The sequence below is a fragment of the Lissotriton helveticus genome, unplaced genomic scaffold (genome assembly GCF_964261635.1).
Source record: "Lissotriton helveticus unplaced genomic scaffold, aLisHel1.1 SCAFFOLD_953, whole genome shotgun sequence".
Lineage (NCBI taxonomy): Eukaryota > Metazoa > Chordata > Amphibia > Caudata > Salamandridae > Lissotriton > Lissotriton helveticus.
The window spans coordinates 137,112-159,366 of NW_027611795.1; the positions used below are offsets into that span (position 1 = coordinate 137,112).

The 22,255-nt window shown below is 41.7% G+C and overlaps 1 protein-coding gene across 1 annotated transcript in view; it reads right to left on the reverse strand.

Moving 5' to 3' along the window:
* The window catches only part of LOC144806682 (ras and EF-hand domain-containing protein-like), a gene marked incomplete at its 5' end in the record, with an annotated part of 200,041 nt that overhangs the window by 126,754 nt on the left and 51,032 nt on the right, over positions 1–22,255 (reverse strand). The window contains one exon of the mRNA XM_078672989.1: positions 7,774–7,858. Within this exon, the coding sequence (XP_078529115.1) occupies positions 7,774–7,858 (85 nt within the window). The remainder of the gene's footprint in view (positions 1–7,773; positions 7,859–22,255) is intronic.

Sequence of the window (22,255 nt, forward strand, 5' to 3'; positions counted from 1 at the left end):
CATGCACCATAGGACTGTTAAACAAAATGGATCGTGCTTGTGCGAGGGATAATAGTTGAACGACTCCCCTCAGACATGAGCAATCCATATATCCAGCAAGAGAATGTTGTGTTTTAACATCACTCTGTAAGTGGACCATGCCTTAGCCCCCTTAGCCCCGCTAACGTCATCAGCAGCCTGGAGACAAGGCAGAGAGAACTGACCTGCAGTGTTCATGAAAACATGAAACATATTTTTAATGAACACTGCTACATTAAAAAAGCACAAGGGACTCACAGGAGGCAGGGAGGATGTGCCCGTAAGCCGCTGATAAGGAGCCACTGCAGCTTCAAGTGCAGTGAAATAATCTCTATATTGGCTTTTAATACGGCACAAGCCTTATTGGGGAGCGAGAGATCAAAGCACATTAATGAGGGCTGGGAGACAGTTTTATGTTGTGTGTATTCAGTGAGGGTTTTACGCATCTGCAGTAGACCTCCCAGTAAGGGGCAGCTGGATTTTGATTTGCACAGAATAAAAGAATTTCTTGTAAATTTCCAAAGCAAGGATTAATAATTTGGTATATGCCCACTCCAAACAGACCACTTTTGGCCCTTGTTGTAACTCTAAACCAAATGCATTTAGGATAAAAACTCCAACCAGAATCCTGTTTCTTATAATGTGAGTAGTAATTGAGCTCTCCGTCAAAATAAATTTAACAGTTTTTCGCTACCAGGACTTGTAAAACCTAAAAGTACATGTCCTACCATTTAAATACACTGCACCTTGCCATCTGGACTCTCTGGGTCAAACCTTAGGGGAAACTTATATGTATAAAAAGGGAAAGTTTGGGCCTGGCAAAAGATTTCTTTTAATGTGAAATCAATTGTTACCAGCGTGCACTCGTTATCAATTTTTTGACTGCTATTATTCCCAAGGTGCTTTAACCACCTGCGCCATGTCCACTGGCGCTCAAAGCAATTTTTCAGAAAATGCAAAGAGATGCCTCTCTATACTGGTGGAAGCACTGTTATCGATACCCGGAGGTATTAATCCATTTATTCTTAAAATAAATCCAATGTTTACTGCAGGTTCATTCAATTATCAAGCGTCTTTATTCATTTTGCACATTTATCATGTTGCGCAATTCCACAACGTTGTATATGAAGTCCAGTTCAAACTCAAATTATAGTGAAAACCAAATGCATTTCGGGTCGATCTTCGACCCTTCGTCAGGGGTCGTGTTTCACAACTATAAAGTCAATGGAAACAGGAGGCTTTTTAATAAATGTGCTGACTTGTATAGCAAAATGTGAAGAGTACGAGTGCTCGTGCCTGAATACATGCATGGTTCATAGTGAAAGCTGGCTGATATAAAGTGCGGTTCATTAGAAGAAAGTCGTGGTAATGCTATTGGTAAAAAAATGAATGTGAAGTCGAGACTGTTTTACAGTGGTTTCTTTGTTCGGTATAAAAAGTGTGCAACAACACTTTAAAAGTTGTCCTCGATTCCGGCGAATTCATTGTGCGGGTCTATCGAGTGTGTTAGTCATTATATATACTGTAAACAAACACTCTATGTATTCGATCTATAAAGGACTTACAGAAAGACGCTGCATTCAACGACTTCTCTCCTTCCTAGCTCCCGCGAAGAGTTCCGCAGTGATGGCTGTGTGATGTTAATGGGTATTGCGTCATTATTAAGTGTCAGTGTCTTAAAGGTGTCCATGTTTGTTAGTGTGCTCTACCTCTACTTATGTTAAAGTGGTATAAAAAACATGAAAGAAATGTCCGACCACGCTTAATAAAGTTAGTGTTTAAAAAAAGTTAGTAATGGTGTATATTCTGAGCGACTAACGAGTATGTGCATTATTATTAAAGGTAAAAATATGTGAACCTTAGTTAGATGTAAAATACAGAAAACTGAAATATGTTCAAATGATCTGAACATTAAAAGGAATTAAAACATATTATATGTAACCAATTTCATCAATTTTCAATTTGAGGCAAAAAAAGATCAATTTTCAGAGAAAAAGTATAAAGACATCATCAGTTAATATAATCAATTATAAGAAACAATGGTATTCAATTCGATGATTCTTCCCTTCTGGTTGTAAAGCATTCAGTTTTTTTGTCCCAAAAAATTCAGATCTTGCTAATGTTTTAGACGGATCAGTGTCTTGTTTTGGAACTACTGCTTCAAGAATGATGAACCTCAATTGAGCGATATTGTGTCCGGCTTCAAGCCAATGGGATGCCACTGTTGATTTTATATTGCGGTTTCTTATATTGCTTTTGTGTTCCCCGAAGCATATTTTCACCTTCCGTTCAGTTTTGCCGACATACATTTTTCCGTAGGGGCATTTCGATGCGTAAATAACATGTGATGAATCGCATGTGCTTGAGTGTTACAATTCAATGTTGTAACCTTGTGTAGGATGAAGAAATTTGTTGCCCGTCATTACATTGTTACAATGTATGCAATTCATGCATTTTTGCATGCCGTTATATTCTTCTTTTCTTGTGTGATCTTTTCCTTTTTTCAAAATGTCTTGAAGGTTACAGGAACGCTGCATTGCGAAGGTTGGACGCATAGGGAACAGATCTTTGAAATCAGGTTCTGTGTGGATAATGGACCAGTGTTTTATTATTATGTATTTAATTTGATTAGATTGTGTAGAGAAAATTTCAAGACACAACCTATCTTCTTCGATGTGTTTTGTGTTGTTTTGTGCAATAATTGTTTCCTGTCCAATGTTTCCACTCTTCTTGTTGCTTTTTCAAGTATCTCATCAGGGTATCCCCTTTGTTTCATGTTTGTTTCTGTCAAGTCTGAAATGATACGTTTCAATCTTATAAATTGAGAATATGGAAGATGATGCTTTAGGGATTTCTGATGAAAACTGCAAAAATGTAACATATTGTTTCTGTCCGTTTTCTTTGTGTATACACTCATTCTGATTTGACCTGGCTCTATCTGAATTAACAACTCCAGAAAAGCAATATTGCTTCTATTAATTTGGTGAGTAAATTTAACTCGGTCATGGATGTTGTTTAGTGCTTGGATATTGTCTTCCAAAATGGTGATGTCACCTTTCCATAATATTAGTATGTCGTCTATAAACCTTTTGTATAAAACTAGATGTTCAGTCCATTTTATGTCGTTGAGAATGTGATCTCTTTCTAGTTTGGCCATGAAAATATTCGCTTACGAAGGCGCACCGGCAAAACCGATGGAGGTCCGTTGTTTTGTGAGTGAAATGTGTTGTCCCATTCAAAATAACTGTGTAGTAATGAAAACTGTAAAAGTTCCAATAAAAAAACTTTTTCAGCATTTGATGTCTCATGTTCAAGTAACACCCATTCCATAGCTTCCATACCATCCTTGTGGGGTATTGACGTATAAGGGCAGTGACGTCGATAGTACATAGTAGCCAATTTTCCGCTTGATCTGTATCAAGATCCTGTAATGTGTTCAGAAGTGCTGTGGTGTCCTGAATGTAACTGGTTTGTTGTTGTACTATGGGTTGTAGAAAACTATCTAAATATCTCCCTATTGGTTTCGAAAGTGATCCACACGCTGATACGATTGGCTGAAAGGGTGGTTTTTCCAGATCCTTGTGGATTTTTGGGAGCAAGTTTAGCTTTGGAAGTCTTGGATAGGTAGTGTATAGGTATTTCTTTGTGTTTTCGTCAATCCATCCCATTTCCAATGCCATTGTTAAAATTTGTTGAAGTACTTTTTCATAGATTAATGTTGGGTCTTGATCTAGCTTAGAATATGTGTCATTGTCTTGAAGGTGATTCAATACACTTTTTGTGTAAAAATCTGAATCCATCACAACTAATACACCTCCTTTGTCTGCTCTTTGAAATTTAAGTCAGAAGTCTGATGTCAATTGTTTTAAAGTGCTCCATTCATTTCTGGAGAAGTTTGCTTTTTCTTTCCTTTTGAAATGAATTGACTTAAATTCCGCTTTCACCAGCCGTTCAAATGCATCAATTAATTTATGAGAGATTGGTGAACAAAATTTACTTTTGGGTCTGAAGATTTTGCATGTTGGTTCATCTGATGTCGTTGTTGTAGGCTCCATGGTGTTAAAGAAGTGCTTCAATCTCAAAATTCAGGTGAATTTAAAGAATGCAATTTCTGTTTCTGCTAGATTACTATGATATGTTGGAACATAAGAAGTGCCTTTATTCAGTATTGTTATTTGTGCTTTTGATAATTTCACTTTTGAGATATTGACTACTAAGTTCCCTTCATCTTGCTGCGAGTTGTTCTTTTGTCTGCTTTGAGATCTGGATCTTTTGCTTCTCCTGGTACTGCTCCAGCTTTTTCTGGGTGGTGGTTGGATGCTGGGCTTGTGAATAAAAAAGTTTCCTTAGAGGTGTGTGGTTTTGCTGTTGCTGTGCTTTCTTTTCTTAATGGTTGGTGATTACGAGCAGTATCAGAGTCTGATACAACACTTTCTTCTGAAGAACCTGATGTCTGTAGTTTCTGCCATTTCTGTTGATTGTAGACTTCAGCCCACGTATACACTTCGTCTAATTGATAGTGGATTGTGTCTCGACGAAATTTCTTAATTTTACGCTCATGTATATCTTTGGCATATTGGTCAAGTTTAACATTCAAATCTTGTACTAAAGCATACCAATTTTCTATGGATTTTTCTGATAAGAAAGAAATATCAGAAAAATTAATGAACGTAAAATTAAGAAATTTCGTGGAAACATTGGACAGGAAACAATTATCGCAAAAAACAACACAAGAAACATCGAAGAAGATAGTTTGTGTCTTGAAATTTTCTACACAATCTAATCAAAGTAAATCCATAATAATGAAACACTGGTCAATTATCCACACAGAACCTGATTTCAAAGATCTGTTCCCTATACATCCAACCTTCGCAATACAGCATTCCTGTAACCTTCAAGAACTTTTGAAAAAAGGAAAAGATCACACAAGAAAAGAAGAATATGAAGGCATGCAAAAATACATGAATTGCATACATTGTAACAATGTAATGACGGGCAACAAATTTCTTCATCCTACACAAGGTTACAACATTGAATTGAAACACTCAAGCACATGCGATTCATCACATGTTATTTACGCATTGAAATGCCCCTGCCGAAAACTTTATGTTGGCAAAACTGAACGGAAGGTGTAAATACGCATTGGGGAACACAAAAGCAATATAAGAAACTGCAATATAAAATCAACAGTGGCATCCCATTGGCTTGAAGCCGGACACAATATCGCTCAATTGAGGTTCACCATTCTTGAAGCAGTAATTCCAAAACAAGACACTGATCCGTCTAAAACATTAGCAGGATCTGAATTTTTTGGGACAAAAAAACTGAATGCTTTATAACCAGAAGGGATTAATGTTTGAATTGAATACCATTGTTTCTTATAATAGATTATATTAACTGATGATGTCTTTATACTTTTTCTCTGAAAATTGCTCTTTTTTTGCCTCAAATTGAAAATTGCTGAAATTAGTTACATATAATATGTTTCAATTCCTTTTAATGTTCAGATCATTTGAACATATTTCAGTTTTTCGTTTTTTGCATCTAACTAAGGTTCACGTATTTTTACCTTTAACAATAATGCATATACTCGTTAGTTCCTCAGAATATACACCATTACTAACTTTTTTTTAAACACTAACTTTATTAAGCGTGTCCGGACATTCCTTTCATGTTTTTTATACCACTTTAACATAAGTAGAGGTAGAGCACACTAACAAACATAAGCGCCTTTAAGACGACAACACTTAATAATGACGCAATACGCATTAACGTCCCACTGCCATCACCGCGGAACTCTTCGCGAGAGCTAGGAAGGAGAGAAGTATGTAGTAGTACTTGTATAGCGCACGAATCACCCATGAGGGTATCTCGGCGCTTGTACGCATACCGCTGTGGAACCCTTCCTGGCTTTTACCTGTGAAGTGCCCACTCCTGGGCACCCCCAAGGTGAATCCAGGCATCCTAGCGTTGTTGGGGCCGTTGTGGAGATTAAGCAAGCTATTGCCCAGAGTTGCAGAGTGGGACCCATGATTAGAATAGGCACCGAGGTGAGAATTATCAGGTCAGAGGAAATTGAGCCCAAGACCTGCCGAGGCGGGAATTGAACCCTGGTCGCGGGCTAGACCTCTGCATCAGGGTCTGCCGCTCTAACCTTTGAGCCACACTTCTCCAGTCATCGAACGCAGCATCTTTTTGTAAGTCCTTTATAGATCGGATACATAGCGTGTTTGTTTACGGTTTATATAATGACTAACACACTCGTTAGACCTGCACAATGAAATCGACGGATTCGAGGACAACTTTTGAAGCGTCGTTGCACATTTTTTGTAACTAACAAAGAAACCACCGTAAAACAGTCTCGACTTCACATTCGTTTTTTCACCAAGAATTTCTTCTAATGAACCGCACTTTATATCAGCCAGCTTTCACTATGAACCACGCATGTATTCAGGCACGAGCACTCTTACTCTTCACATTTTGCTATACAAGTCAGCACATTTATTAAAAAGCCTCCTGTTTCCATTTACTTTATAGTTGTATAACACGACCCCTGATGAAGGGTCGAAGATCGACCCGGAATACATTGGGTTTTCACTATAATTTGAGTTTGAACTGGAATTCACATATGATGTTGTGGAATTACGCAACATGATACATGTACAAAATGAATAAAGACGCTTGATACTTGAATGAACCTACAGTAAAAATTGGATTTATTTTAAGAATAAATGGATTAATACCTCCGGGTATCGATAACAGTGCTTCCACCAGCAAAGAGAGGTCATCTCTTTGCATTTTCTGAAAAAATATTTATTTTGCCAGGTTGAAATGGCAGTTTAAAACTGAATACACACGGCTGCAATGGCGGGCCTGAAACATGGTTAAAGTGCTACTTAAGTGGGCGAAACAATCAGTGCTGCAGGCACACTAGTAGCATTTAATGTATTAAATTTGCATGCCTAGGGGGTTATCAGTAAATTAAATATGCCAATTTTGTATAAGCCAATCTTACCATGTTTAAAGGAGATAACACAAGTACTTTAACACTGATTGGCAACGTTAAAGTGCACAGAGTCCTAAGGCCAGCAAAAACGAGCACAGTAAAAATGGAAGTGGAAGCCAGAACCCTTTGGGGCATACCACCCTAAGACTGACAGGTCTAATATAGGAACATCAGCATTTCTTTTCAATCCAGCCAGAGGAGCCAAGACGTGTCTGAATATAAAAGGACCCAAATTAAGTCAAACTGAATAACCATGAATTGTAAGTGTTACTTCTGCACCACAAAATATGAAAATGGAGGAGAAAGGCCAGCAAAGATCTGCCAGTGAGAGTTCTCAAATGAGGCGTGTAAATAAATATGTTTTAAATGGAGTAAGCATGGTTGTTTTTACACCAGACAAGGAACAGCTATTATTAGTATGCATGGTGTGGAGGAAGAGACATAGATAGTTATGGTCTATCTGGCAAATGTAAAGCATGACTACACATACACTTTGAGATTATTACAGCATAATACTAGAGATACAGAAAGCTGGTACAGTAATATAAGGGGGGGTTGGGAAGATAGGATATTGCATACGAAAATAGACAATAAATATTTACCCTCATAGGCATTAGGGCAGACTTATTTCAGTGACTAATGACATCCCTGCCTAGTCTATAGGTACAACTTACTCTCTGATCAGAAGTTTGCTCTTCCCATGAAAGTACTCTACTATCTTTATACTGTAGCATGTAAATCAGTCTTACCAGTGATCTGTTGTTCTTCGTAGAACTGTTTTCCAAGACCATTCTCAATCCATCATTACTGTCATGCAATTTTCTGTTTGCAGTTCTAAATACCATTCAAGAGAAAATGTAAGTGTGCATTTGTGATAATAAGCCAACATTAGAGATTTTTTTAAAATAAATTCCTAATCAGGCATGACTGCCCTGGGCAGAAATACCCACTATAAAACTTCTTGCAGAGAAATAAATAAATATAATACTAAGGGGCAAATGAAAATCAAGAAACATAATCAGACAAACCACACAGCTCTGAGTTGCTAAAAAAAACTATGGCTGATTCACAACGCATTTGAGTAATGGAAGTAGTATCCAGGAGTACTACTCCTATGTAAATAAATGCCTTTGAGAACTAGAGCAGAATTGTAGAACTTCCTAGTAGTAAAGTGAAAAAAGGGAACAGTCTTTTCTATATGTACTAATTGTACATGAATATCCCTTTAACATTTTCAGTTTATTCACATTTTAGATATTTTGAGGTGAAATAAAACAAAGCATTTAAAAGTACAGAAAGTATTATTACAGGAGTACTACGTCCCATACCTATAAATACTTTTCTGATACAGCCCCATGATTTGATAGTTCGAAGGAACTTATAAGGAAAATTCAAATCACAGAAAGGGGGTTGTTTTGGGGTGTTCAATCAATTTCAGCTATGGACTACTCAATGGGCATCAATATGGGTCGGATATGGGTAGACAAGAAACAGCAAAAAAAGACATGGAGATTTTTTTATGTGCAATAAGTAACAGGTGAGCATATCACTGACCTGCTCACAGGCATATGCTTGTGCATTGGCAAGCAATTCAAATTTTGCTTCATATTTTTAAAAACGCATCTATGCATGTCCTTAGGTCATAGGGTCTTATTAGTTATCTTCCATAAGATGTGTTACAGTAGGCAGTACATTTATCTGAGAAAACAATTGTTGGAACTGGCACTTTCTGGTTGGCTGAGGCAATACCGCAGCCAGGCAGAACCTAACACTCCCGTCAGGGGCAGGTGATTACACACACTTTATAACTTGCGCTCATCTTGGGTAGCTTGGCACTGAGCAATCAGGCTTACCACAGAGACAATGTGTAAAGCTGCAGCACAGCACTCACTCACGATATATTCCTTGAACGTCACAAAAGAGACTTTACACATGATGTATGGAAATTACATTTGTATTGGAGACACATAATAATCAGCACAACATGAACATCACATATTTTTGGGCATAAATTGCATTCAAAATTATTATTAGCAGTAGTATGTCCAGCCATGTTCAAATGACATCTGCAATATGCACACTTGGGAAAGATCCTAATCTTCACCCCCCAGCACCCTTAAGCCGTACAACATGTTGTCCACCTCAGGCCCACCCTAGCACATCTTATAATCCAATACCACACAGTTAGAGTATCCTAACATCTTGGGTCACACAATATCAGAAATATGTACATACACAACATTATACCACTTTCTAACAGCACCATGGGCCGAGGCCGTGCGGAGAAAACCAATGTCAAACGTAATGTTCTGGCAAGAAATCAACGTATCGGGCAATCCGCCGTCCAGTGTCATTAATCACGGGCGGTTTCCCACTTTCATTCCCACATACACACTCATCCACCCATTCCCAACTGCAATGGCTATCAGACATGTCCACACGGAAGCACTCACACACATATGCACTCAGCATCCTAATGCGGTACAACTGACACCCAGCAGGTCAATTGGTTACACACTGCAGACCTGTGGCCCCAAGACTCCTTCCACCCTCCAATCCCCCCGGCTATTCTACACCCATAGATTGGAGACACCTTATCCACTTCTCGGGCACTAGGCCGTATGCAGCTGAAGTCACTCTTAGTCAGGGTCCCAGGAAGCAGGTGGGGGTAGGCAGCAAGGTCAATTAGGAGGCATTTTTCAAAAAGGGGTTTGGCAACCACTTGAGAAGGCCACCTACAGGATGCGAAGCAGACATGGGCCAAGGGCAATAGATGGTCACACCACTCGGTCCCCAAGGGCCTTCAGGCACCAGCCCAGTTCTAGCAAGCACATGGGTGGGTCATACAATCTAGTGACCCCTCTCTGATAGTTCTCGGAAGCGTTCCCCCAGCCCTGTCAGTCACTCTCACCACTCAGGCACGAGCCGGGCAATACTACCTGGCAATACGGTGTTGTCCAAGAAGGCCGGGTGAGTAGAGAGCAGTTGGTCCGCCAAGCTGAGGGCCAAATAAGGGAAAAGTAGATGAATGAATAATAAAGCAGGGGGGCCTCTTGGAAGGAGGAGGTGCCCCATCTGGTACACGTAGAGTCACACCCAGACAATCTGGGCACAAGGTTGGTTGCGCGATGAGACGGGCCACACCAGACATTTCCGGTAACACAAAACAAAGAGTTGCAAAATCCGTACCTCCTTTGTGAGTCAATTTTGGCCACACCAAACAGCTCCAGTCACTCACACGATCAAAGAGTTGAACATTTCGTAAGTTCATGGAAATGAGGCACAACATCTGGTGCACATCGATATTGGTCTCACCAGTCAGTTCTAGTCACACACAGTCGCAAGTTCAGAAAAATCTAATGAGGTACCAACTACCACTCACTTCACCCCTTAGGATATACCCTCGGTGTACTCGTGGAAGTGAAAGGTCCTCTTAGGATGGCTAGTGACTCACACAGGCCAGTCTGAGTAAATGCGCAACTGCCTGTATCAGCCTGCAATCACAGGCTGGACATATATTTAAGAGCACCATCCGTGCAAGGCGCACACTAGCCAGCAATGGCAGGCTGGATACACATTGAAGCTGAAAGCCCAAAACCGGTCCTAGGATGCTTGTTTCCAGTCCAGGGAGGACCTGGCCTGGTAGTTCGGGTTGGACTGTTCCCATTGGGCACAGAGTCAAGACTGATTTGCATATGGCTGGGTCCAAACTGGAATGGCATGATGAGCAAAACAAGGAAGGATTTAGGCCCAGATCTCTGTACTGGGGTGAAAGTATGACATTGTTCTACATTCTGTCCATCATTTGATCTTTTTGCATTTGTCACCCCGAGTGGGACGGTTATGCCCAGACGTGGGTCCCGTGCTCTTCATGACACTGGAGTCAAGTTATCCTGGCTGATGAGGGCTGAAAGCCCAAAACCAGTCCTAGAATACTTGTTTCCAGTCCAGGGAGGACCTGGACTGGCAGTTTGGGCTGGATTGTTCCCATTGGGCGAAGGGTCAAGACTGATTTGCATATGGCTGGGTCCAAACTGGAATGGCATGGTGAGCAAAAAAATATGTATTTAGGCCCAGATCTCTGTACTGTCCATCAATTGTTCTTTTTGCCTACACGTTTAAGAGCACCATCTGTGCAAAGTACACCCCAGCCTGTAATGGCAGGCCATACCCATATTTTAGGAGCACCATTGGTGCAGAGCGCAAACCAGCCTGCAATGGCAGGCTGGGCACCTTTTTAGGAGCACCGTTAGTGTGAATGGTCACACCAGCCTGAAAGCGCAGGCTGGACCTATGTCTAGCACACCCTCTGCGCCAAGCGCATATAAACCTGCATTGGCAGGCTGGGCATGCTTACAAACACACCATTCATGCCAGGGCACCCACCAGCCTGCACTGGAAGGCTGGACCCAGGTCTTAAAACATAATAGGTGTGAATGTGCCTCCACCAGTGGGCTTGGCAGACCTGACCAATGCTTTAGAAACCTCAGGTGAGCACCACTTCCTAATGTGTGTTGGACAGGTGAGCTCACTTTCACACAGCACTTACACTGGGAAAGTGCCCCAGGCCCTAAGGCCTTAACAAGAGAATTGACCACACCCAGGAAGTGTCCCATTGGGAGAGCCTGTCACCTAGGTAGGGAAAACCCACATGGGGGTCCATCTCTACCCAGGCAGTGCACATGCAGATGTACCACGCCTATCCCAGTTTGGAGGTAGTCAACAGCCACCTGAGGGTTGGCTGTGGAGTGAGACCGGCCAACCTGAGTGTGAGACATTTTTGACAGGCTATTCAGGTAGGTGGCACAATCAGGGCAGCATCCCCCTAATAACAGTGTCGCACCAACCCTGGGTATGTGGTGTACCTTTTTAAAGGACACTCACAGGTACAAAACCTAGCCCAATCAAGTGAGCATCCGATTTTGACTTGTACAGGAAGGGCAAGTGCACGTTACCACTGCAATACAGTTGGAAAGTGCCCAGAGTCCTAAATTCAGGAACAGAGAGTTGGCAAAAATCAGGAGTACAAAAAGCAAATATATTTAGGGAAATTCCCCTAAGATGGGCCATGTCCAACATCATTTAAATGCCTTTCATCCTTTCGTGTTGTACATTTTGAGCTTTCCTTACATGTACTTAAACTCCAGAGGTGTTGTCAAGCAAATGATCAGATAAGAATATGTTATTTTTCCCTTATGCATAAAGTAAAGATATCAGTATGAATAATCAAAGGAGTGGTACTAAAAGTGATAGCAAATTTAGAAAGTCTTAAAATTGTTGCGTGGCACATGCATGTAACCAATCAGTGCTCTTCATTCTTTTGCTTGACCACATTAGGGTCTAGTGCTTGTCTATCAATTTGTATTCAAATGGAGCATTGCATAGTACTAGAAATCTCTGGATAGATTCCCCAGCACTTGCATTTAATTGTCATCTATATCTCAGTTTTAAAAAACTGATCAAGCTATAAGCTGTATATGGTTTATATGCTTCAAATAGGAGGCATAGTATTACTATAGTGACATTTGTATGTAAGCAACTACAGTTTTAAGTCATTTCATTTCAAGGGGCAGGTAGTGAACTAAACATGTATTTGCTTTTCATTGGTAATTTAAAGGGGCCCTCCATGGTGGGGTTTGGAAGAGGGATATATGGTTTTGGTAAGTTAGAAGTTAGGGATGCAAGTCAAAGAATGATGGTAGTTGGGTGCAGATTTAATACAGAGAGTTATTGTAGATCTGAACACTTTTTATACAAGGGGCACATTCTAAAAGTATATGTAAGTTTCACTTAAGCTTTTAAGGCCACATGTACAATACTCTTTTGGAATTGCAACTGCAAAAAAGTGCTTTCTTATGCACAGACATCTCATTGCAAGTTGGAAAAGTAATTCTGACTGGTAATAGAGGTTTTGTTGCCCATTAGGCATGGGTAATAGAGGGGGGCTTGAATAGGGAAGTTGCAATTTGGGTATTGCAATGGAATACCCCAACATGTTGTGACCACAACTGCTGCTGCAGACCATTGATCAAACACTGACACCTCAAAATATGTAGTTTCTGATTCACAAAAGAGACACTGTTCCTGTAGAACAGTGTCCCATTTGGGAATTGTGTTGTCAGACTCGGCGAAAGCAGATTGTAGGAAGCTGGCTTTTTCTGTAGTGTACGAAAATGAGGTACGCTATGTAGAAAGCCCAGGCAACCCTTATTGCCTTACAGGGCTTAAATTAATAATCCCAATTGATCTTTTTTGTTTTGCGGTAGTGTGGGTGAGCAGTTTAGGCTTATCAGAGGGTAGTGTTAAGCATATGTTTAACAACAGAGTCAATAAATGAGACACACTTTTAAAAAAAAAACATTTCTTTTTATATATTGTTAACACCAAGAACTTCATAATTGCATAAGTACTTTTTGAGTTATCAATTTTTACAGTTAGTCAAAAATGTCACACAAATGTGTATTTAGGCAGTAATGATTTCCTACGGAGATAGAAACATATACTGCATGCACCTACTTGCAATCTTATTTTGGGGTCCTTGTTAGGACTTAACGTGTTGAAGGTCAAGTTCACAAGATCCACCAGCAAACCAGGTTAACCTGCCCTGGAGTGTCCGGGTGCAGAGGTGCTGGACCAGTTGGTTTTCATGCTTATTACACCACAGGCAAAGTAGGGGGCCACCTAGAAACAGGCTGCATTAGGGGGCTAGTCCAGGAGCTCCCAAAGGGGGTCTCAGTTTGTGAGGGTCCTGGAAGCAGGGGGGGCAGGGTGAGTATTTGTGGACCCGGCCATGGAGCTGGACTGGAAAAGGTTTTAATTGGCTGTTCCTGTGCGTCAAGGTGCTCTTGGCTCTCGGTCAGACCTGCAGATGGGGACAAAACATGACAGCTGGGTCAGTCTCAGTACTGGCCTGTGCAATGTCGAAGTCCCCGATCAGCTGGTCGGTCTTTGCGGTGCTAGAGTCTGGATTGGACTTCAAATAAGCTTTAATTGCAGCAAGGGGTCCGATACACCGGGTATTAGTGCAGGGCAGCTCCTGGGGTTCCTTATGTTTCCAAACTTGGTGGGGAGACGGATCTCACCCTCTGGAGTAATGTGAACTGCTCCTGGGTGGCTGCTGCAGTGATGGACCTGATGGTCAGATGAACAGTCAACCAGATGTTGCAGTTTTTGCCTGCAGGTTGCAGGGATGTGGCTCCTTTACTTCGAAGAAGATGCTGATGTCTTGGTGAAGTGCTAGAGCCCTCAGAGGCTTTTGGAGGATGCACAGCTGTAGGATGAGTCGGGTTGTCAGGACAGAAGCAGGCAGGCAGGATTTGGTGTAAATGTCCACTTACAGTTCACAGTTCTCGCATCCTCAGCTCTTTTTTGTCCTTCTTCTTCTTTTGTCAGGTGACTCTGTCATCTTGGTGTGAGGCGAGCACCTAAATACTGAATTTAGGCGGGCTAAGGGAAGTGAAGGGTAGTAGCCAATGTGCTACTTACCCTTGGGGTCACTACACCCCCTATTTGACTACTTCCTGTGGGGAGTGGGCATAACCCTGTCCTAGAGTTTCTAATTCCACCAAAATCAAGATGGGGGAATCCTTCCTCTTTGGAACACATCAGGCAGCCCACAGTAGGGGTGTGACTAGACTGGCCGTGCAACACTCCTACTTACATATCTCATTTCGTGCATGTCCTAGTGCCAGATGGGCCTCAGGGGGTGGCATCTCTCAGGTCCAGGGAAGCTGTGGTTCCATATCAAATGCTACAGAGACTTTAAAGCCTCTGGCCTTGGTATGCAGATTCATTAGCCATCCTGCTGGAGAGGCATAAACACCTCCTGGCAGAGCAGGCATTATTTCTGACCACTGAGAGCATAAGTTCTAACCTCCAGGAGGTCAGATACTTGTCTGTGGTGGCAGACTGGACGCTACCATTCAGCCAGCACACTAAGAGGCTGGTAGGTTTTTAGAGGGCACTTCTAAGGTGCCCTCTGGGTGCATATCCTAATAAATCCACTACTCGCATCTGTATGGATTTATTAAGACAAATTGTTTGATACCAAGCACCACAGGTTTCAGTGAAGCCATCATGTAGCTGGGGAACTCGTAGTGACCATTGTCCAGTACTTAAGATGGCTTACCTGTTCACTTGTACTGTCTAGTAATTGAACTAAAAAGCACAAGGGCATAACTGCTCTTGCAGATATGTCCTCACATGTAATATAATGTCCCATGCCTTAGGGCTATAAGGCCTGCTGTAGAGGTGACTTACATACATTTCATGCAGTGTCTGTTGGCGTGGTACACAGGGTGTGTGCCATGTCATTTTTTTACATTTGTTTGCACCATTTCACACAGCCTGCACTGACAGTCTGCATGAGTTTGGTAGTGAGTCCCTTAGGGTAGCACAATAGATGCTGCAGCCCTTATGGACCCTCTTTAGTGCCCATGGCCTAGGTACCAGGGGTACCATTTACTAGGAACTTACAGTAATGCTAAAGGTCCAGTGGCATGGGAAGGGGGGTTCGGTGGGACTGAGACGCCTCGGGTGTCATCACTGAGGGGGGTGACAAAGTGGCAAAAATATGTGTTTTAAACACATATTTTTGCCATTTTGTCAAGCCGGGGTGACAAGATATTTTCTGCACCGGGTACCACCTGACTTTGCTACGCCACTGTAAAGGTCTTGCCAATTGGAGTACAATTGAACAATTACCTTGTTTTAGGGAAGGAGCACTGGCACTGGGGACCTGGTTAGGGGGAACCCAGTCCACTTCAATCAAAACTGCATCAAATGCCTGGCAAAAAGTGGGGGTGAGCATGTCAAAAAGGGGCCCTTTCACAGGTGATGGTGCCAAGGACCACTGCCTGTTCCCTAGGATGTATGTCCAAATTGATTATTTTTTTTCGAAAGCAGCGCCTATTCCTTTTGAATTGCAACCTGCCATATTTAATATTCATTAGGCGTGTTGTTTCGTAACTTCCCCTACCCCCATTAAGGTACCGATTGTGATGTGACCTATTAGTCTGCTTGCCATATTTCCAATTGTATACCTATTCACAAGCCAGTTGGTGTACAAACTCAACATCTTGTTTTGTGATCACAAAAGGCAGTTGGAGTTTCCTTATTGAATACTTTTGCAAACAATAACTTATTTTGCTAATCGACCTATGTACTAATAAGTTGGTTCAAAAAAATTAAATAACTATTCAGAGGGTGTCACTGAAACCTGCCTAATAAAAACTCATTAGGCAGGTCTCAAACTGCGACTTTCTCCAATTGACAGCAAAGACAGGGGTGGTGGCTGCACAGGACAGCAGATCAGCATGTCTGCCTTTGCATTTCAAACTGAAAACACTTTTTTTTTAAAGCAGCCGGGTTTGGTTTAAAGGAACAAGACTGCAGGTTTTCTGAAAGGAAACAAGGTTGCTTTTTTTTGTTTGTTTAGAAGAATTAATCTGCTTTGAAAAACTTAAGTAAGAGCTGGCGGTGGTCCCTTGGCACACTGCCTACTACCCCAGAAGCTGCCATGCCAACTCGCAAAGGGGAAGTGGACGTTTAGCGAATGAGTTAACGCCCCAAGTTGGGAGTCGTTAAGTTATCACTGGTTTGATACTGGAATTATGGTCGTAAACCTTTGATACATAGTGTACCATCTGGCAAAAAGTTTAGAACCTCTATCTAGCCTTTAACTCTGCAGTCTGGTTTGGAAACGATTCCATTGGCAGCCACTTGATGGCTCTCTCTGCCATGTAAGCAACATGAGATTTAAAACGCTTAGCCTTCCGAAGACCTGTGCGAGTGACAAGTTCAGGAACATTATCGTCTAAAACTATGCAAATAGCAGGATATACTGAAAGTAACAGTGTTTATGGCATATTTTGGTTTAGTATATCTAAAATGACAGATATTTAAACATCATAATGCTTTGTGAAGCAGTGATATCACCTAGATTTCGGTCAATCAGCACCTACCGCTTTACATTTCAGCGATAACATGGCGTTAAGTGGCCACGCACTGCTGGCTATGTAGGACGATACCTTGTTTTCTGAAAAAGCTATTAATTTCTCAGTTCCTCTGCCACATTGTGTTAATAAATGTTGGCCCTGGTTACTAAGCAGTATAAATCTATAAGAATAGAACACGTGTTCATGTAAATGTTTTTGTGTGCAAAATAACTACATCTGTCGCATTTCCACTCACAGTGCATTTCTAAATTAGTTTTCTTTTTAGCAAGTAGAGGTTGTCAAGACAAATTCAAGGAAATGTTTAAGATAAACCCCTTCTTTCCCGATATTAATTGGACAAAGTGGGTCCTATTGACAGAACAAAATACAAAACTACATGTGTGAATTGCATAACTTTAGATTCCCAGTGTCTCTGGGCCCAGATTTATGTTGTCTTCAAATGATGGACCTGATAATTCCAGGCCTAGAGACACGGGGTCTGGAATTTAGGTACTTCTGGGTCCAAGTGTTATTCCCCATTCTGGGGCAGGTATTACTTGGAAACCCTAGATTTAGGTGCAAGAATATAGTCGGAATTTGAGATTCCCGGCCTCCAGTATCCTGCACCTACATCTGGGGACCTCGTAATAGGAGCCTCAGAGCACCAGAGGGGCCTCTCAAGCCACTGAACTCTCTTACCACTTGTATAGATCGAATCTGCAGTAATTTATGCAATTGCAGAGACAATCAATTTCATTTAGCTCTGTGATAGAGTGCAATTCGCTACCATATATGTGTCTTTAGTAAAAAGATGAGAAAACCTACATCTGAGTACTCATTTAATTGAGCTCTGCTGTTCTGTACCCTTGCATTACCTCTGCATTGAGGAACAGGTGAGCATCACGTCCTCTCACTGAAAGGAGGAAATCCACCGGAGAGATTCCCTTTTCTATCCTAACTTCAAGCTGCACGAGAAGAGATTTCCTTGTGGTCCAAAGTGTATTTCTTTTCAGTTTCAGTGATGCTAATGTCTTTAAAACTCAAGCTGAAAGCAGATGAAACCATAAGTGTGATGTGTGCTCTATGCATGCTCAGCCCGAGCAACGATCACAATGAGAAAGGTATTATTGGAAAGGGGAGCTACCATTGGAAATCTCCCCTTTCCTATTGTGCCACTGTCTAGTGAATCCCTGCTCATGGGTCGCCACAGAAGGGCTGTTCCTGAGCCCAGGGTCACCAGGGATGGCTCTCGGAGGAAAGAGAGGTCCCCAGGCATGGCCAAGTGCTCCCCGCCCCAATAAGGATAGTTTTACTATTTTCGTCCCCCTGCCGAGGGTGATTGGGGTATGCCCCCAAGCAGCTCATCCCAGGAGGACAAAGTGCCCATTAGGCACCACCATTAGCCTGATTTTCAAACATAAAATGAGGTTAGTTCAGGCCCGTCCTTAAATCAGGCCCACCCCAATTGCCCATACAGTCTTTCTGCCACCCCCAAGGAAGAAGCTTGAGGGTATTTTCTTCCAATCTGCGCACCCCAGAAGAGTAGACAGCCCACCAGGCCCCAGGAACAGACTATTTTTTTTTTTAAATGTGGTGGGTGACAGCTCATTCCGGCATTGGGCCTTATCCCCTACCCCTAGTGCCCAAAAAGTCTTTTTGCCTCCCTGAGTCGCATATTGTGAGATACTCCCCCCCCCCCCCCAATCTGCACTCCCCAGGAAGGCAGAAAACACACTAGACAACAGGGATTACATTTTATATATATATAAATAGATATATAAATACATACATAAATACATAAATAAAATGGAGCTGTGGTCGGCCTGTACTGGCACTGGCCGCATCCCCTACCCTTAGACTTCAAACAGTCTTTCTGCCACCCTAGCTGGCAGATTGAGGCTTTCACTCCTGTGTGCCCTACTAGGGGCCAGGAGGGCAGGAAGTGCACTAGACGCCATGGGTCATATTACAGAAAGTGCCTCTGAGGCACAATGAAGGTTTGCACCTTCTCACTTTGGTATCATAGAAGATGCAGCAGATATTTGTGCAACTCTAGCACCTTTTGCAGTATTATACCTCAAATGATACTTTGTTTTCTCTTGTAACTGCACACTTGTCACTTTTTCCTCCTGTGCACTTTTTACTACCTCATGTATTTTTGGCTGCTCACAATTTTTACTACCTCATGTATTTTGTTTGCTCACAATTGTCACTATTACCTTTACTACCTCAAGTATTTTTGGTTGCTCACAATTTTTACTACCTCATGTATTTTGTTTGCTCACAAATGTCACTATTACCTTATGTAACGTAATGTATGCTTTTGTAATCTGTTCTTTTGTAATGTTTCTCATTATGTTTCATTTCTGTTCCTTTTGTGAAGCGCTCTGACACCTTCGGGTAAAGTCCGCGCTATATAAAAATGCATGAATAAATAAATAAATAAATAAACTCTGTCTATAATATGGAACCGTACAGTACACATCTTTGACCGGTTTGATCTTTTGCGTCGTGCATGGTGGAATACAAATGAGGGACCACTTCGCTTTGCAACACACTCTCTATAAAAGACTTATCTGGAGATGCACTGAATGTGCACCATGCTGAAATAACAGACAGTCAGTCCAATGGGAAGGGGAAGAGGAGTGTCAACCACCCCTGACTATCTCCCCCCACATACTAGTGCAGTAATGCACTGCAGTCACCTACAGGAGGATGCCTTTTTCTCCTTTTTGAAGAGCTTCGGTATGCCTCCAGTGAAAGATGGAGCCAAGGCTTGAATCCACTCTCCTCTCTTCAATGCAGGCACAACTTGTCAGAGTTTGCACCTGTGCTGAGAATAGTGTTTTTTGCAGTGGAGCACACTATCCCGGTCTGCACCAGGTGCCCCTAATTAAGGGTTCAGAGCGGCGCAGACCAAGGCAGTGCACCCTATTGCTAATTCGGGCCCAGGAATTCAGGCGCCAATATGCCCCCTCGGAAGGTCAGAAAGCCAACAAGACCACCAAGACAAAGAGATACAAAAAATATATTTGATCAAGGGCAGTTCCATTCTGGAAATTAGGTAGCCTCAGTTCTGGAAATTGGGCAGCCTCCAAACACTAGGGCACCACAGGTCTTTCTTCTCCTTATCAATGGCAGGTTGGGAAATCACCATGGCGTAATGATATATTACATTTGTAGGTCAGACATCAGGGTAAATGCTTACAGATAATAATATTAGCACTATTTCTATTTTTTACTACTTATTTTCATTTGTTTTTTTTTCATTTAACGATTTGTTTTTCGGGAGAACCATGAGGAATGTAAAGAAATGACTATTGGCGAATTCAGATTTTTCTCTATTTTGCAGAAATATACAGATTTTCAGGCTCAACAATAGGTTTCGCATCTCTCCCCCCACCCCCACAAATTGCTAGAAGTAAAAAAAAATATATATATATATATATATATAGTTATACCACTGAAAGGGCGAGATTTTGATCGATACCTTATATCTATTGATCCAAACCTCGTTCTGGTCGACTGAACCTTTATTGCCTGTCTTGGAAGGAAACAGTACACCTATCTGCAAGTTAGTTCACCCAATAAAGGACTCTACTCTTAAAGATCACGGACAACTTCTAGGTTTCAAAAGTTTATTGTAAAGATATAATGAGCTGCAAATACAAGCATCTCAGAATGAGATTCACGAGATACACAGGTCCAATTACATACATGTGCTCTCGAAAAGCCCTCAGACGAGCAACAGAAATCACTAACACAAGTTCTAAAAATAGCAAAGCTATCAGCATAGACGCATATCTCTCCTTCATTTAGGTTGGAGGAAAACAAACACAGGTTAGGCGTCCCTACCCTGTTCTAGATGGTATCCCTACTTAACCAAATCCCAACCTAACAAAGGTGTCAGCAATGAATGACCCCCAAGGGAAGTCACCCACTCTAAGTCTCTTGGTGAAAACCTAAAGTTCTCCAATCATGACCCCTCACTGCCTACCCATCCGCTCTCTAAAGGGTCCTCAGGTCTCTGCTCTAACTCCACCCAGGGGTGCTGTCCCTAATACAAAACAGTCAACAACATTTGAGACGCCCCTTGCGAAACGCCTCTCACGTGGTGCAACTTCAGGCTTTTTCCATGATGCTTTGTATTGGGCCTCAGACGTTAGAGTTGACCTTGCTTCTCAGTCTCTTCTCCGGCCCGCTGATACCCCTTAAACATTCCAGAACCCTCCTCCATGTCTGGGCCGTCTACTGAACAGGCCTCTATTCATTCACTTATAATTGGATCCCCCCTTTCCTGTTGCAGACAGATATCTGCCGCCAAGAACCCAACTCTCATAGACTTCTAAAAGCTTGCAACATTTCTCAGCCCAGACATGTACGTGTAAATTACTGCTAAAACATTTCAGGCCTACAATATTTCACATTATGATTATAGCATTCTATTTCTTCATTTAATTAAAGCATGTTAAAACTCTTATTCTATTATTTAGAAAACATTACTCTAAATCATGGCCCATTAATGCAATGACCAAAAACGTTAAACAATCTGTGTCGTGAAAAGAAACACCTTCCCTTTTAGCTCCAGCTCTGGCCCTGAGGCCTACCACGTTCTGCGTTTTACCACAGACCATCTTATATGTTAACAGCTACACGACATAGATTCAAAATAATCACGTCTAATAAAATCATATAATGTCACACATTTCTGTATTAATTCCACTTCTACTTAAATCTCTATATTAGCTATACATTTAGAATATAATTTCAGATACTATTAGCACTCATGGCATTTCTCTTCATGAATTATGCTCTCTATAGGTGAATGTGATGTACTCATATATTTATATCAGTTTGCGCTCTCTCAGTTCCCCCCTTTGATGACCTCTCGGGGTCATCACTAACATTTAAACTGCAGTTATTGCTGGCATTCTCTGCGCTTCCAGAGCTCTCAGGCTCCTGTACTGATTATCTTGTATGGCAGCCAATCTCTGCAACTGTTCTCTTTGGGCCCTTTCTGACCTTCTTGCTCTGTACCATTTGAATACCCTCACCAATCCCCACAATATTATCCCACAGATCAATATTATGATGATAGGCTTTAGGATATACCAAATAAAGCTTTTGCCTAAGGTGGAAAACCACCCTCCAACTGTACTCATTCCGTGGCCCACCTTTTCCCAGACATTTTCTCTACTCAAGTCTTCGATCTCTTTGTGTATATTAGTTATGTTCTTAATAACTTTCTCAAGGGGTTTTGAAAGGTCTGGAATGTAAGTGCAACATTCCTGAACCT